The sequence below is a fragment of the Lipotes vexillifer genome, unplaced genomic scaffold (genome assembly GCF_000442215.2).
Source record: "Lipotes vexillifer unplaced genomic scaffold, Lipotes_vexillifer_v1.1 scaffold1691, whole genome shotgun sequence".
Taxonomy (NCBI): Eukaryota; Metazoa; Chordata; class Mammalia; order Artiodactyla; family Lipotidae; genus Lipotes; species Lipotes vexillifer.
In genome coordinates, this window is record NW_006789046.1 from 2,016,339 (window position 1) to 2,033,362 (window position 17,024).

Genomic DNA, 17,024 nt, shown 5'->3' on the forward strand with positions numbered 1-17,024 from the left:
ACTTAAACAACAAGCATTTATTTTCCACAGTTCTGGAGGCTGAGAAGTCCGAGACCAAAGTGCTGGCAGATTTAGTATCTGGTGAATGAGGCCTCTCTGGCTTGTAGATGGCTGTCTTCATGTGCACACTACGTTCTCCTTGTACACCAGTGTCTATCTCCAAACCCCCTCTTTTTAAAGGATACCAGTCACTGGATTAGGGCCCACCCTAATGACCTAATTCTGACTTGATTACATCTGTATGGAAGCTACTTTCAAATAAGGCTGAATTATGAGGTGTGGGGGTGAGAACTTTAACATACGAATTTGGGGAGGTCACATTTCAACCTATAACACATGGGAAAATATATGTATGTTAAAACTGAAAGAAAGGTATATGGTATAATTCCAGTGGGTGGTTTTGTTTTGTTAAGATAGACACAGAAGATAGTAGAAAACGCACAGATTATTTTTGGATGGTGTGAGTTAAGGGACATGTATTCTTTATACTTCTCTGAACACGTTTTGTAATCTAAAAAAAGAAAAAGCTTTTAAAAAATAGGTCAAGGATTCTCCACTTCTAGTTTGACAGAGAGCAGAGGTCGGGAACCTGTTTTAATTGAGATGAAATAGGCTCACAAAGGAACAAATACATTGAAAAAATAAATGAGCATTGTCTGAAGAGAGTAAATATTCGTGGCTAATGTTTAACAGACGTGCTGGATCTACCCAGAGGCATGTTGTCTCCCGCACTGAACAACCTGGGGGTGGAACTGGGGGAATGTCCTTGCTCACCCAGCTTGCAGGGGCAGGGGTAGGAGCCAGAATTCCACGCACAGAAGACAAAGGTCTCATGTTCAGGTGTGCGCTCACTGGCTGACTTGGGGTGTGCGGCCCCTGTTTTCTCGTTTGCAAAACTGCGTTTCTAGGATGTACCTTCCAGAGCTGCAGTGGGGTTTCACAGCCGATGTGGGGAAAACGCTATATTGTGAACACTTGTATTTTGGAATCTCCTTCAGAGCTTCCAGCACATTCTTTTGATTATCCTCAATGGTGGCAAACCGTCTTAGCTTAAAGATGGTGTGGTTTTTGGACTCAGCTGAGCGTTGTTTGCAGCACGCTCTGGAGGTTAGGGCCATTAAACTAAGTAATACCATTTGAGGCCCAGAAGGAGGTGGGGCTCCAGACCTGCCCCAGCCTCACCCAGCAGGAGGCCACGGGCCCCAGGAAGCCACTAAGCACCTGGAAGGTGGCTGATGTGAACTGAGGTGTGCTTAAGTGCAAAATATGCACCAGACTCTGGAGATTTAAAGAATGTAAAATAGCTCATGAGTGATTTTTCCATGCTGATTACATGCTGAAATGACACTATGGGGGATATGGTGGCTTAACTAAAAATATACCATTAAAATGAATTTCCCCCATTTCTTTTTTACTTTTTAAAAATGCGGCTACTAGGAAACTTAAAATTGCATATGAGGCTCTCATTGTATGTCTTCTGGGCAGTGCTGGTCTGGAGAAGGGAATTCTTTTTCTTGTATGGCTCATTAACTGATCTTGTAATTCTGGAATGATTCTTGAATTCTAAAAATATTCCAGACAATGGAGTGAAGTCATCATTAGAATAAAAGAATATAGCTTTACCAGACGATTAATTGGAAGGAAAACACATATTTTGACGTGTAGGTTCCAGTGTGATTTAAGTTTCGAACATTGGTTGTCAAGCGTCGTAATGTGCCTTGTGTGTTCAGACAGGACTCAGTGGTTAAGGCAGTGAGAGACACCCCCTCGACCTGGGGAGGCAACAGGGCTTCCCCAGAGGTGGGCCCGGAGGGGATTTGGGTAGCGAGGAGCAGCCCTGCCCCAAGTATCCAGAAAGTGGTCTGAGCCGGGGGTCGGCCACGTATCGCCCGTGGACCAAATCTAGCCTTCTTCCTGTTTTATACAGTGCGCAAACTAAGGATGGTTATTACGTTTTTAAATGGGTGAAAAAACTGGAAGAGTTTTCTTGTGTAGCGGCAAAATTATATGGAATTGGCGTGAGTATCTATTTAATAAAGTCTCGCGGGACCGCAGTCATACCTGCCCACATACTGTCTGCTTTCACACAACAGGGCAGAATCGAGTATTCTCCACAGCGACCGTTGGGCCCACAGAGCCAAAAATATATCCTGTCTGGCCCTTTACAGAACCAGCTTGCCGTCCCCTGAGCCAAGGGGTCAACTTGATTCTGCAGCCCACATTGAAAGTGGTGTCTCAGGCATGGGGGATGCCTGAGAAGGGGTGGATTCGGGGCCCTGGATATGGCCGAGAATGGAGGGGCTTCTGTGGCTCAGGGCTGAGGAGGTGAGGACCTCAGGGCTGGGCCTGAGTCTCCAGGGCTAGTGATTTTCAAGGTCATCCTGACGTTGGGAACCTCAGCAATGAGAGAGAAGAGAGTGATGGATTTTTCTGGGTAAAGACGCAGGAATGGGAAGGGTGACTCTTGGGCCTGCAGGGAACTGTTAGAAGGATGCTGTGTTTGGGAGAGTTAGTAGCCATGGAGGCAACTGGAAATATGCAAAGAGATGGGAGATCAGAGCAAGGGGGCACAGAGGGACACCCAGAGAGCCATAAGGGCCTGAGGATCCAGCATTGAGCTGCCTGGTCCCAGGACATTGAAGGAAATTAGCACTGAGACAACACCTACCCTGCTGAGCCAGCTGGACCCCCAGCCCCCGCCCTCTGCCCCAAGAACCCATCCAAGCACTGGACACAGAAAGAACTCCATTTAGGGAACATCCTAAATCAGCCCTGGATTTAAGGGTAAATGTACAAAGTGTAGAGGGTGCAAAGAACAATATAATTTAGCCTGAGAACCGCCTCCAGTTGATTATTCAAAAAAGTTTTACTGGGCTTCCCTGGTGGCGCAGTGGTTGAGAGTCCGCCTGCTGATGCAGGGGACGTGGGTTCGTGCCCCGGTCCGGGAGGATCCCACATGCCGTGGAGCGACTGGGCCCGTGAGCCATGGCCGCTGAGCCTGCGCGTCTGGAGCCTGTGCTCTGCAACGGGAGAGGCCACAACAGTGAGAGGAAATAAAGTTTTACTGTGGTAAAACATACATGACATAGGGAATTCCCTGGCAGTCCAGTGGTTAGGACTCCACGCTTTCATTGCCGAGGGCGCGGGTTCAATCCCTGGTTGGGGAACTAAGATCTCGCCAGACACGCGGCGTGGCCAAAAAAAAAAAAAAAGCGAGGGATTTCCCTGGTGGTACAGTGGTTAAGAATCCGTCTTCCAATGCAGGGGACTTGGGTCCAATCCCTGATCGGGGAACTAAGATCTCACATGCCTCGAGGCAAATCAGCCTGAGCGCCACAACTACTGAGCTCGCATGACTCAACGAGAGAGCCCACTTGCTGCAAGCTACAGAGTCCATGCACTCTGGAGCCCACGCACCACAACTAGAAAGAGAAAACCCACACGCCACAACTAGAGAGAAGCCTGTGCACTGCAACAAAAGATCCCGTGTACTGCAACTAAGACCCGACACAGCCAAAAATAAAGGGGAGGAGGGAGGGAGGGAGGGAGGGAGGGAGGGAGAGAGAGAGAAAGGAAAGAAAGAAAAGAAAGAAAGAAAGACCACTAAAAAAACTCACAAAAAAGTGACATAAAATGTACCCTCTTAACGGTTTTTAACTGCACAGTTGAGTGGCATCAGGGACATTCGGGTACAGTGTTGTGCAGCCGCGTCACCACCATCCACCTCCAGAACTTCATCTTCCCAAACAGCAACTCTCCCCATGAAACACTCACTCCCCAGCCCCCGCCCAGCCCCGGGCACCTACCCTTCTATTCTCTGTCTCTATCAGTTTGACTATCCCAGGTACCTCATATAAGTGGAATCATACAATATTTGTCCTTCTGTGACAGGCTGGTTTCACTGAGCATGTCCTCAAGGTCCATCTATGTTGTAGCAGGTGTCAGAATTTCCCTCCTTCTTGAGGCTGAATAATATCCCATCATATGGACGGACCCCATTTGGTCTATCGATTCCCAGTCAATAATTTTATCATACCAGCTTCAAGCCTTTTTTGTTTCTTTCTGAGAGCTTGAGTTGCAGCCCCTCTGTGACGCTTCCACCCAGCCACCCCACCACGAGGCTGGCCTGCACCCTGCCCAGCATGGCCTTAAGTCTCGGACATCCATGATCTCTGACCAGGAAATAGCTTTATGCACATCTCTTCATTGACACAGGCTACATCATACCTGTGGTCATCCTACTCCCAGCTTGGTGCGTGGCCGTCATGAGCCCCATTGACAGTAACGTCTGGTTGGTTCACATAGCTGCCTGGGCTTTTGTTTCATTTTTGCTGGAATTAAAATTGCTTTTTGCCAGTGTGTCGGGTGTTGGGTTTTCATTTCATGTTCTCAGTCCTTCTGTTTCCACTTCTGTGAATCGCCTGCTTTTTCTGTCGGGATATTGCTCCTTTTTTTGCAGGGAGTCTTCAGGAATTCTGTATATATTCTGGATCTGATCCTTTGGTTTCTAGTTTATTTTTTTAAAGAATGGGTTGTATGTTAACTCGGGTCCTTCACCTATCACTTGTAACCCCTTCCCAGCTGAGGCAGCCAGTGTGTGTTGGGACGTCAGGCTGGGCTTTGGGCTGATGAGGACACACAGGGCAGGTGAGGGTGGAGAAGGCTGGGAAAGGTGGGAAGGATGAAGGAGAACCAGGATGTTCCCTGGGAAGCACCACAGATGGCTGAGAATCTCAGGAAGGAAGAGACACAGGGGTGAACTCTGTGTCCTGGAGGTTTGGAAATTGCTGCCGTGGGAACAGATCCCTCTAGACCAGTTCTCTCTCTCTCTCTCTCTTTTTTTCTTTGGGCCATGCTGCGCGGCTTGTGGGATCTGAATTCCCCAACCTGGGATTGAACCTGGGCCCGTGGCAGTGAATGCGCCAAGTCCTAACCACTGGACACTAGGGAATTCCCTAGACAAGTTCCTAACAGGGTGATTTTGCCCCCTGGGGACATTTGCAATGCCCGGAGACATTTTTGGTTGTCATAGTGGAAAGGGGTGCTAGTGGAATCTGGTGGGTGGAGGCCAGGGATGCTGCAAAACACCCTACAATGGACAGGACAGCTGCCACCACTGAGAATGACTCAGCCCCAAGTGTCCATAGCGCCACTGTTGAGAACCCAGCTCACCCTCCCTATGGCCTTGTGCTAGCAGGACCCCTTCTGTGGTTCCACAGCTTCCGTTTCCAGCCTACAGGTGTGGGGTAGGATGCTGCCCCAGGGATACCCAGTCCAAGTTCATGACCTTGGCCATGCCCTTTCTCTGTCTTCCTCCCCCAGGCAGGTCTGGAAGAGCCCTGCCTGGGCCCAAGTGTGCAGAGTATGGAAACACTCCCCCGGCAATGTCTCTGGGCCGCCTCCTTCGCCGGGCCTCCTCCAAAGCCTCGGACCTCTTGACCCTCACCCCCGGTGGTGGCGGTGGGCCCCCTTCCGTCCTGGATGGGGAGATCATCTACTCCAAGAACAATGTCTGTGTGCACCCGCCGGAAGGGTTGCAGGGGCTCGGGGAGCACCACCCAGGTGAGCCCAGAGTGGGGAGGCCTGGGGTGACAGGCCTGGGGTCACATGCTGGGAGAGGAAGGCTTGGGGTCACATGCTGGGAGGGGAGGGCTGTGAGGAGAGCTGGCTGATCTCTCTAAAGTTAGCAAGCTCCCCATTTGCCCTAATTTCCCCACCTGGGAAGCAGGCCAGTGACCTTTGACTCATGAAGGGGAGGCAGGACGGCTTAAGGGGAATTAGCCTGAATTTGCAAGTAGGACATTTGAGCACTACAGGGCTTCTGGGAGCAGGGAGCCCCCTGCGCCTGGGGAGGGAAACCAGAAGGGAAGCGAGGCATCCTCTTCTGCAGGAACCTGCCCAGTGAGAGGCTTTCCGCCGGGCCCCCTCGAGCACGTGCAGGAACGTAGCCCTCAGGACAGTCTTGGTGGTTTCGTCCCTTCCTGCAGTCCAGGGTGTGGAGTGAGGACTGAGTGGGGCATGAAGCAGGCCTAGCAATCTGGGGACGTGGAAATCTTTGACCCTGCACACCCTCTGCTTAAATCCTCTGTTTTGAAATCGGGGAAGAAAATTCTTAGACTCTGCAGGGGTGGAGATGGAGGAGGGTCCTTTCCTGACCCTCCACATGGGAGCCCGGAGTTACCCTGAGCCATTCCCGGGACACTCCAGCCCGTGGCTCTCCTTAGTCCCAGGAGTGGGAAACTTTTCCTGTAGTGGCGGTGACTTTGCTATCTTTTGCTAAGCCACAGAGAAAGAAACTACATTTTTTCCGGGGCTCCAGTTGTATTCTGAGCCCCAAAATGGCAAGCTTCCTTGTGCACTAAGGGGGTGGGCACAGATTCTCTTTGCAGGAGTGTCACTGACTGTGACTGTTCTGAGGCAGGGGGTGTTAGACCTGGTTATGGCAGCCCAGCACTCACACCTGAGTCCCTCAGCCCCGCTGCTCTGAGGAAGCATCAAAAAGATGGGTTAGTGATATTAGAGGTCTGTGTGGTCCTTTGTCATTTGTGCAAATGACTTGCAACAGACAAATGTATCGCTTTATGTAATTTGCACAACAACCTCATGAGAGTGGCTGGAGCCTGGGCAAGCCTGTCTCTTGGACAAGGCGGCCTCTCGGACAAGGAGGCTGGTGCTCAGAGGTGCTCCCCAGTGCCAGCCTGCGGTGGAGGTGGGGTGAGGGCAGGCCCTGGGCTCATCCTGTGGCCTCCCTAGGCTGCCGAAAGGTGCTTCCGTATCCCCAGTCCCAGTGCACCTGCAGCCTGGCTGCAGCCCACCTGAGTCCAGACAGAGGTCCCACATCAGATGTCAGTACATTTAAAATTATGAATTACAATCAGATCTGGGCACTTTAATGCATGCAGATTATGTGTCAACAAAGTACTGAATAAATTAATTAATAAAAAAGACAAGTTTAAATTATACCAATGAACTCTTTGGAAAGTATTCTGTCCTCCTGCCTTGATAAGCATATCTTTACAGTCACCCGGACAGTTAGGTGCAGACTTAGAATCACCAGACCCTCCAGGTTCCAAAGCAGGAAAGCCGTCTTCCAGCCCCAGCTCTTTCCTGCACTACAGGGGCCCCGGGTGTTCTCCTGGGGACACCAAAGCTCCATCCACAGCCCCCACATACAGCTCAGGTGGGAAGCCCCGAGCAGGCCCTGGAAGCAGACTCTGAACTGTGAGGGCAGGGGATTCCAGGGTCCTGGTCCCTGGAGTGTGCTCTAGAAGGGGGTGCAGGCTCTGGGTGGCATGTCACCTTGACCCTGTGGACGCCTGACCACGGGACCAACTCCGAGGACTTGGGGTGCCAGGTGCAGAGGTTCTAGGCCTGGGTCTGAGGGTGTTACATGTTCTGGGCATAAAACAAAAAAAATAGCAGCAGCCTTTGGAGGGCTTCTGGTATCATCCTGTTGTGATGGGAGGCAAGGGAGAGGGGGCCAGAGGTCTCAGGCTCCCTTCCCAACCCAAAGCCACGTGGTCTGCGGGTGTGGAGACACTTGGCCTCACCCGAACCTTATCCTTCTGCATAACTTGCTGACAGTCCTGGAGTTCCCCCCACCTCCTTTGGAAATGGGAGCCAGGCTAAGGATTCTGGGTTGAGCCAGAGCCCTGGGGCATGAAAGGGACCCCAGCTCCTGCCCTAGGGGCTTCTCAGAACAGAAACCAGGAGGCCTGGGAACCTGGTGCAACAGCCCCAGGAGTCAGGACACCCCAAAATGGCAGGTACTGCAGGAGGAAAGGCCACCTTTCCCCAGACTGAGCAGCCAGGGGCCCGAAGAGCCCACCCACGCACTGCCGGCAGCCTTGGAGAATCGCTCTTCTCATTTTTGTCAGCAGTGCAGGGCATGACATCGAGATGGCCCCTTTTTCCAAAACAGTGGTAAGGAAGAAATGCTAAGAAGCCACAGCCAACTGGAAAAAGCCCCAGTGCCACTCATCTTGGATTTATTCTTTTGGGGACATAACAATAAAATCTGCTGCCTGTATCCGTCCTGAGATTGTGGTGAGGCTGTGAAGCCAGTGGGGCTTCTGGGTCCCTGTGTTCTCCCCAGTTCCCTGGGCTTTGCCTGGACCGGGAGGCTGATGCAGGCAGGGAAGCTCTGGAGCCCCCAGACAGTGGACAGGGTGGGGCTCTGAACTAGAGGAGGAGGGAAAGCACAGGACGGGCTGCTGCTTGAGGTCCCGGGCCCACTGGATCTGCTTAGAAAATGCCTACAGCACTCATTCATCCTGAGCTCAACTGTATCCCTCAGGTGTGTTTTCTGAGCGCCAGGCTGCGTCTGGAGCCTGGCTAATCTGCACAGCCCCACAGTTTTACTAACCCAGGTGTGGCTCCTACAAGAAACCAGCCAGCGGCACTTCGTGCATGGCCTCCCTAACCGTCTGTGCCCCTGACCCCTTAGGCTACCTGTGCTTGTACATGGAGAAGGATGAACTGCTGGGGGCCACCCTCATCCTCGCATGGGTCCCCAACTCCCGGATCCAGAAGCAGGACGAGGAGGCGCTGCGTTACATCACTCCCGAGAGCTCCCCTGTGCGCAAGGCACCCCGCCCTAGGGGCCGGCGTACCCAGAGCTCGGGGGCACCCCCCCCGCCGTCCCCCATGGAGCCCAGGCCCACCCTAATCCCCAGAGATGAGGACATCCTGGTGGTGGCCCAGAGCATCCGAGACCCCGAGCGTGTCAGCCCTTCGCCCGAGGACGGGGAGAAGCTGGCCCTGGGCTTGGGGACAGACAGCTCCCTCCTGGCCTCTCAGCCGGCCCACAGCGACTCGGGAATCTTGTCGGCGGTCAGTTCGCAGGACGGGATGGAAGAGGTCCGGGAGCCGCGACCCGAGGCGGGCGAGGAGGAGGGCTCCTTGGAGCTGTCGGCCGAGGGTGTGAGCAGGGCCAGCTCCTTCGACTCGGACTCGGAGGCCTTCTCTTCACCCTTCTGCCTCTCGCCCATCAGCGCCGCCCTCGCAGAGAGCACCAGCTCCGTGTTCCTGGAGAGCGAGAGCGGGTGAGTTCCTGACTCCCCACTGCCTCTCTGGAGCCAAGAGCAATGGCATTTGTCCCCGCTCTGCTCACTGAGCGCTGAGGATGCCTGCATCCCATCCCGCAGGCACCAGAGCCTCCGCACCCTGTCCCCTCACTTCATGCCACCCTAGGGGATTGTGATGGATGCACAGTCCGGGGGAGGGGGGCTGGGGGTTCCCTCCCTCTTCTCTCCCCTTCCCTAGGACTAAACATTCCCTGCCAGGTCTGACTGGCCCTATAACCCAGTCTAACGCCCCTGGTGCCAGGCCCCAGGAGTCCAGGTGTCTTTTGTGCTCATCTCTGGAGGAGATGGTCGGTCATCCCCCAACCCCCAGGCAAACTCAGGGAGGCCTGGGTGGTGGCCGAAGCCTTGTGGGGGAGGCCTGGTCCCCAGCCAGGCTCTGTGCTCTGCCTGGGGCCAAGCCAGGCACGTGGCCCGGCCCGCCAGAGGCGTCCGTAGCCTTTCTACTTCTCACACCCTCAAGCTGTAAGAGGCTGGAACACAACCCCAGGGGGAAGTTGGCAGCACTTACTGTACAGCCCCAGAGCCCAGGGGAACCAAATGCCTGGGCACACTGGCGGGCTCACTGGCCAGGACGGGCAGCAGTGAGACCCCCTGCCTGACTGGGGAGAGTTGTTGCAGTCTCATGGCGGCCACCACACAGCGGCGTTAGGGGGCCTCAGGGCCTCCCAGAGGTAGGTGTGCACAAGGCTCATGAGCCACAGGCTTGGGCTAACCCAGAGCAGCCGGGGCAGGCTTGGGATGGGCAGGTGTGGGACTTCTGCCGCCCCTTCTCATGCTCGGCTGTGGTCCTTGTTCTCATTAGATTTCTAGGCTAACAATGGTGATGATAGTAAGTGCTGACATAATCAGACAGTCAGCACACAATTATTGAGCTCGTGAGATGAGATGGGCATGTGAGAAGTGTGAATGGTCTGAGCTTTGCCTGGGCACTGGGCATGTGTGCCATGGATTGATCCTTTTCATGCTCCCAACCATCCATCCCAAACCCTGTGAGGTAGGTGCCAACATCGCCCCCTGTGTATAGAAGAGGAAAGCGAGGCTCAGAGGTTAAGGAACTTGCTGGAGGTCACCCAGCTAATTTAGGAGCCGAGTCAGATTCGAACCCTGCTGGGTCTACACCAGACCTAGAGCACATAAGGTCACATGAACTGATGTAATCCCAGGAGAAAAAGGGCGGAGGAATGCAGAATGCTTTGCTGGCTTCAGCGGGAAGGAACTTGAGATGGATTCATTCCTGTTTTCTTCCCCTCAGTAAGATGTGGTCCATTAGAGCCCAAGGGTAAACTGATAACATCCATCTCGAGTACTGGAGGGTGCGTGTAAGGGGAGCGGTCAGCTGTAGCCGAGGACTCCAGTGCCCCATGAGGTTCCCTGAGCCATGTGCTGTTTCCCACCAGGAAACCAGGCTGAGAACATAACTCAAAGCCACGCCTGGGTCCCGCCGCCAGTGGGGCACTGTCAGCGCTCCCCCTGGTGGTGCCTCGCTACCAGTCACTCCCCGTGCCCCTCCCTCAGCCACTTTCTGTCTCTATGGATTTGCCTGTTCTGGGCATTTCAACTCAATGGTATCATGCAACTTGTGTCCTTTTGTGTCTGGCTCCTTCCTTAAGGTCCATCCAAGTGTGTCAGCACTCTGTTTGTGTGTCTGGCTAATATTCCCAACAATTTCCACCTCCAGTTGGATTTGGAAGCATTATTCTGTATCGCGTGCAGACTCCTGAGCTAAAGCTGGGTGGCGTCTGTCAGGTGTGGAAGTTTGGCTGCCCCACCATGAGTCCTTTCTGTGGTCATGCTTTGGGAACCCTACTTTTACCTTCCAGATCCCTGCTCCACCCAATTTAACTTAGGGGTCATGTTTCTGCTTAGAGCTGCAAGACGTGCTCAGAAGACTAGTGTTGTGAGGGAGCTCCCTCCCTTGCCGTGGAGTTCCAACAATTCCATATTGCTTGCTTTTCTGGCCCAATCAGTCCAATTCAGCCAAGGCTTTGGACTGGGGCAGGATGGCCATGAGTGAGGTCCCTCCCTGCCTCCTGGGAGCGTGTGCTTCAGTCAGGGGCGGATGTGGAAACAGCCTGTCTTTGAGACGGAATGTGAGAGGTATTACATGGAGGCACCCTGGTTCCTTACCCAGCCGTGCTTGACAGGTTGCTGGGAGCTTAAAAAAAACAAACAGATGTGATTTCAAAAGGGGCTGGGTGGGCCCTGGAATCTACATTTCCTGCCAGGCCGTCCCTGAAGTTCATGTTTACTTGCTTCTTTGCTCTCGGAGCTGAGTTGCAGTTTTGTCTCCCCACCGCATCTGAGACCTGGAAGCAAAGCTGGTGTTCCTCCACTCCCTCCCTCCCACAGCTCCTGCCCTGTGATGGGCCTGGAAATTGGGACTAAATGGTCAGTAGTACTGGGTGCTATAGAGCAAGGCTTTCCAGCCCAGCGAAAAATGAGAATGCCCCAGGCAGCTTTGAAGGCTCCTGATGCCCAGGCCACACACAAACTGATTGAACCAGAATGGCTGGGATTGGGCCCGGGCCTGGGCAGTGTTTGACCTCCCCAGGGGTTTCCAAAGTGCTGCCAGGTATGAGAACCGCTGCTGGGGTGGGGAGCATAGGGAGAGAGGCATGGGCCTTGTGCCTCAGGCAGAGGGCATCTGGGGCGAGGTCCCAGAGCGCTGGCATCTGCTGGACCAGACACCCCTCAGGGAGCTTGTCTTTGAGGACTTGAATGCACTCATAGCGGCTCCTGGAGCAGAGGCTCCTAATTTAACTGGGAATTGGCTCCCTGGGAGGGGAGCAGGCAGGCTGGCTCATGGGATCCCTCTGGTGGCAGAACTGAAGAACTACACATGGAGGCTGAGCCTGAGGCTGGGGATGGGCGAGGCGGGGGAAGCAGCCCCCATCTGAGAGTCCCCTAAACATTTTGTTATGTGGCTGGTAGTTCACAGAAGGGCTGAGTGGTTAGAAAGGCAGTGTCCATTCGTGTGCTACCTGCGGGGTACAGCCCGACACAGCCTCATCCCTAGATGGCAAGGCCACCTGCCATAGCCACCCCACCAGCCCCAGCACAGTGATGGCTGGAAATCCTTGACCACATGAGTGTCCAAGGACTATTGGGAAATGGGTGGACAAGGAGAGATGTGCTGCTGACTTGTCATCATGGACCCTCCTCCCATGGAGATCTGAGTTATACAAGCAGGGTTTAGGGTCTGTGGCTCTCAGCCCCATACCTTCCACAGTGTCAGAAATCAAGGCTTTGGATCGAGATGAAGGTGAGGTTGACCACCGACAAAATAAGTGGCCATCCCATCATTCGCTTCTGTCCTGAGAGGTACCCAGTCTCAAGGGCCAGTTGGATGAGGGTGTCGTATAACAGGACCCGCATGTGGACCCCCATGTGGCGTGTCAATTGCTCCCCCTTGGGGAAGTGTGTGGCGATATGTATGAGCTGAAACACAGCTCCCACTCCCTAAATCAAAAGGTCTCTTCCGGAACTCGTCCTAAGAAATAATCTAAACTACAGAAATAAAGCACATTTGCATGAAGATGTTCATCATGCTATTCTTTACAATGGAGGAAAAAGGGGAAGAATCTAGAGAAGGAGACCCATCCATTACAGTTTATCTTCCAGGTCAAGGGATTTTTAATGGGGGTCCATGAGCCCCCTGAAGTCTTACACCACTTCCTGTATGTGAGCTCATGGGTGTGCATTTTCCCGAGGAGGGGGCACCCTCTGACTCCCCAAAATGTTCAGAACCTCAGTACTGCCAGACAGAATGTATGTTTGTAAAGGCTGTGCTGCAGCATGGAAATTTATAGTGCATCACAAGCAAAGTAGGTAGCAGATGATGTGCACATTTTGATTGAAATCTATGGAAAGGCCCGATGCATGAGTGAGGTGGGCCAAGCAGTGCTGCCCACTAGAACTTTCCAGATCTGTGCCTTCGAGATAGCACCACTGGCTTGCTCAGCTAAGGAACACTTGAAAGGTGGCTAGTGTGACTGACACACTGAATTTTTAATTTTATGTGATATTGATCGAGATAAATTTAAGTGGCACATGTGACCACTCTATTGGACAGCACAGGTTGAGAGGAAGCTGTGCCAATACATTAGGATAGCGTGGTTGCGAGTAATTTTTTTCTTTTCTCATGTTTCAAAAATGTTACAGTGTGGTTATATTAATCATAAACCCCCACACAGCTTAGACTGGCTCACCCTTGTCCACTGTCTTGCATGCTTGTTTTTTTATTTTTGTTCTTTGGGGTTGTTTTGGCCGTGCCGCACGGCCTGCGGGATCTTAGTTCCCCGACCAGGGATGGAACCCGTGGCCCCTGCAGGGGGAGCAGAGTCTTAACCGCTGGTCTGCCAAGGAAGTCCCTTGCATACTTGTTAGTGAGAAGACCTGCTAAGACCCTGTGAGGCCCTTCCCATGAAGCTGTTGCTGATGGTCTGCCACCCTCGTCCCCAGAGTTGTCATCGGTGCCCCCACCCCCAGGGTAAATGTGTGCTGTGTTTCCCCTCTCTCATCCCCTCCTTTGTCATTCTTGGTGTGTGTTCTTGGGGCGGCCATCCCGAGTGAAGGGTGGCGTTCAGGTTACAGAACGAGCTGGGTGGCCTTGCCACGCAGGGACTCTCACCGTGGCTTCATTGGTGCAGTGGTCCAGCCAGCCCAGGCGTGGGTCCAGGAGAGCCGGGTACAGCCCCAGGGGGCCGCGGACTGCCTGCCCTTGGGATCTTGCTCCGATGCTCACCTGCCTCCTGACCTCCTGTCCTCTCCTCTTTTCCCACGCATGTGGTGTTTTGGCCAGCCGGCCCCAGCAGGCTCACCCTTCCCCAGCCTCCCTCCAGCTGGAATGTTCTCCCCTCCCCTGCTGAAACCCCAGCCAGACTGCAGTCTCCTCCGTGACCCCTGCTGGCTCTACAGAGCTCCTGCTGCTTTCCCCAGGCGTCTCATTTGTGTGGCATTTAACATATGCCGCCTTGTGCTGTTGCTTTTCCGTGAGACTTACCTGTCACCTGGACCGGTGCCGTCCTATAGAACTTTCCGTGGTGATGAACGCTGGCCACATGCGGCTGTGAAGCCCTGGAAATGTGGCTCTGGCAACTGAGCAACTGGATTTTTAATTTATTCATCTTCACTGAATTTAAAGTTCAATAGCCACAGGCGGCGAGGGCTTTGTGTTGGACAGTGCAGGTTGGACAGTGCAGATGAAACAGTGCTTGTGAGGGGGGTGGAGGGAGTAAAGAGTAGCCCCTCAAAATGCTCTGTCAAGGGAAAAAGGGGGAAAGACCAGAAAACTGAACAGGTGTTCCCCCCCCAACCCACGCAGGGGCTGGCTTACTAGGGAGTGGATGGCAGGAGGGGTCACGAGCAGAAGCCAGTTAGGAGGGACGGTGACAACGGATGATGGTGCCCACCCCGCAGAGGGAGCCAGGCTGAAATAAATGGCAGCTTAAGTGCTTTTTGCCTTTAGGAGGAAAAGGCTCTGTGACACCAGAGTATCAGCCGTAAAGGCTGAATTATTCATACCTTCTCGTTGTCATTGGTATAACAGGCCCTGCTCCTCCTACCCTGCTCTGGGGAGAATCCAGCCTCTGAGAAGGACCTGGAGCCCATGAGCTTGGTGGGCCAGGTCCAAGTGCTGAGTCTCATTGATGGGGGGCTGCCAGGAGGGACCCAGAGGGTGTCATTCTGGGTCACCCAAAGCCTTGTTAGGGGCAGGTTGTGTGACGCCATGAGATTCTTAGCTGCTTTGGGCGGTTTTCATAAATAGCCTTTTGCCCCATTCCTTTTCTGTCCAACCATCTCAGGGGAGGCGGACAAGCCTGCAGGAGTGAGAGGTTCATCCAGAACCGCTCACTCCTGGAGACGGGGTTGCGGGGGGGCGGTGATATAAACGAGGGAGACGCTTTTCACCCCTTTCCACCCATAGTAGCTAAAGCAAATAAGAACCCTCTCCCACCTCTGGGATGGGAGGCTGAGAAGAGGGGAGGGGCCAGAAGGATGGGACCCTAAAAAGATGAGAGGGGGAGCAACAGGGAACGGCCAGGCCAGTGGCTAGACCAGTGGATGTCCTTGGAGGCCATTCCAGCAGCAGTGGGACTGGGGAAGGGGTGAGGGAAGGTCCTGGGGCTGCTGTCACCCAGGAAGGGAGGGTGATGGTCGGAGAGGAGCTGTGGGACGGAATGCTGAGGGATGAGTGTGAGTTCCAGAGAGATTTAGGAGGTGGAATGGCCAAGAGGTGGTGAGAGATAGGATGCCAGGTGCTGGGGGGGTGCACCCCCTACCCCCCAAATTTCAGGAAGATATCTCTGAGCTAACTCAGTATTGGGTTAGCCCGGGTCCCCGGATGCCCTGAGGATGCTCCTGGAACACCCACCCTCACCCCTTCGGGGCCCCCAGCAGCAGCCTGGCAGCCAGGAAGCTGGCAGCTTCCAAAGATCTGTTGTTTGGGTTTGTTTGTGCTTCTGTAACTGGGAGCTGAGATTTATTTCTTTAAAACATCCCATCTCCCGACACCCTGCAATCTGTTCTGTGCGTCGTTAAGACTAATCTTGTCTTATGTTTCTGTAGCACTCAGCAGGCTCTGTGCCGGCATCTTTCCCTCCACACCCGCCACCCGCCTGTTTCAAGCCCCCCCAGCCAAGGTGGCAGTCACCCATCACTCCCCATCTCTGTGCCTGGGGATGGCTGGTAGCAGTGGTCCAAAGGAAGCCACTCCAAGAAGGGCAGCTGGCGGGACTGAGCCCTTGGACCTGCCTGGGAGCCTCACTGCTAGGCAGGGAAGCCAGGCAGTGCCTGGGGAGGAGAATGGCCCTTCACTGTCTGCCCCTCAGCTCTAGAAACGCATTGATGGGCGGCTGCTACTGCCTCCAGGAGCTTGGAGTGGATGCCAGGGAATTCAGGCTGGGTCTCGACAGTGTGCAGTCCCTTGGTGTGAGACGTAGGGCAGCTGTTGGCTCAGACACACTGTCTTGGGAGGGAAGGGGCAGGCCAGCTGGGCTGGGCAAGATCTGCAGTCAGATGTGAACCAAGTCCCACGTGATCCCTGGGGCACGAGCTTGGCGAGGTGTTTAATCTCTCTGTGCCTCAGTTTCCTCATCTGTGAAATGGGTCCGTTGTGAAGCCAAAGAGAGGCGATGAGCGAAAGCACCTCGAAAAGGTTCAGCACAGAGTAGGCAAATGGTAGTCATTTACCAGGATGATAAAAATAAAAGTGGCACTTTTATGGCACCTACCAGTGTGACAGCCAGATATTAAGTGCTTTGCGTTAGTTTCCTGGGGCCGCCATAAAGAAGGACCACAAACCGGGCAGCTTAGAAAAACAGAGAGGGATTCTCACGGTTCTGGAGGCCAGAAGTCTGAAATCAAGGTGTCTGAAGGGCCTTGCTCCCTCTGAAGCTCCAGGGAGGATCCATCCTGCCTCTGCCAGCTCCTGGTTCTCCAGCCATTCCTCATGGCTGTGTCCCTCCAATCTCTGCCTGCATCGTCATGTGGCTTCTCTTCTTGTAAGGACACCAGTCCTTGGATTTAGGGCCCACTCTCAATGCAGGATGATCTCATCTTGGGATCTTTAACTAATTATATCTGTAAAGACCTTGTTGCCAAATAGGTTCATGTTAGGAGGTTCCAGGTGGATGTGAATTTGGGGGACACTATTCAACCCAGCACATGCTTTGTGGGTACTGACCATGAAACCCTTAAAACAATGCCTGTGGTCAGGGCTGTTCTTCTCCTGTTGTAGAGAAGGTTGAGGCACAGGGTCACAGAACGAAGGCTCCTAGCTGAGGTACCAGCTCTGAAGTTAAAAAAGCAAAAAAGCAAAACAAAGTCGGGCCCTGTGAAGCCCCTGTTTCAGTCATCACTTGGCATATCAGTCGCCCCTCCTGGCCCAGCCCTGGCAGCCCTCTGGGTCTGTTCAGGAGCCCCCCCCCCCCCCCCGGG

At 53.7% G+C, this 17,024-nt stretch overlaps 1 protein-coding gene across 2 annotated transcripts in view; it reads left to right on the top strand.

The window, feature by feature from the left end:
* Nucleotides 1-5,384: 5,384 nt before the first annotated feature.
* The window catches only part of TBC1D16 (TBC1 domain family member 16), a 62,626-nt gene continuing 50,986 nt past the window's right edge, over nucleotides 5,385-17,024 (top strand). For both annotated transcript variants that reach the window (XM_007462348.1, XM_007462349.1), the window contains exons 1-2: nucleotides 5,385-5,562; nucleotides 8,447-9,044. In XM_007462348.1, coding sequence (XP_007462410.1) covers nucleotides 5,385-5,562; nucleotides 8,447-9,044 — 776 coding nt within the window. The remainder of the gene's footprint in view (nucleotides 5,563-8,446; nucleotides 9,045-17,024) is intronic.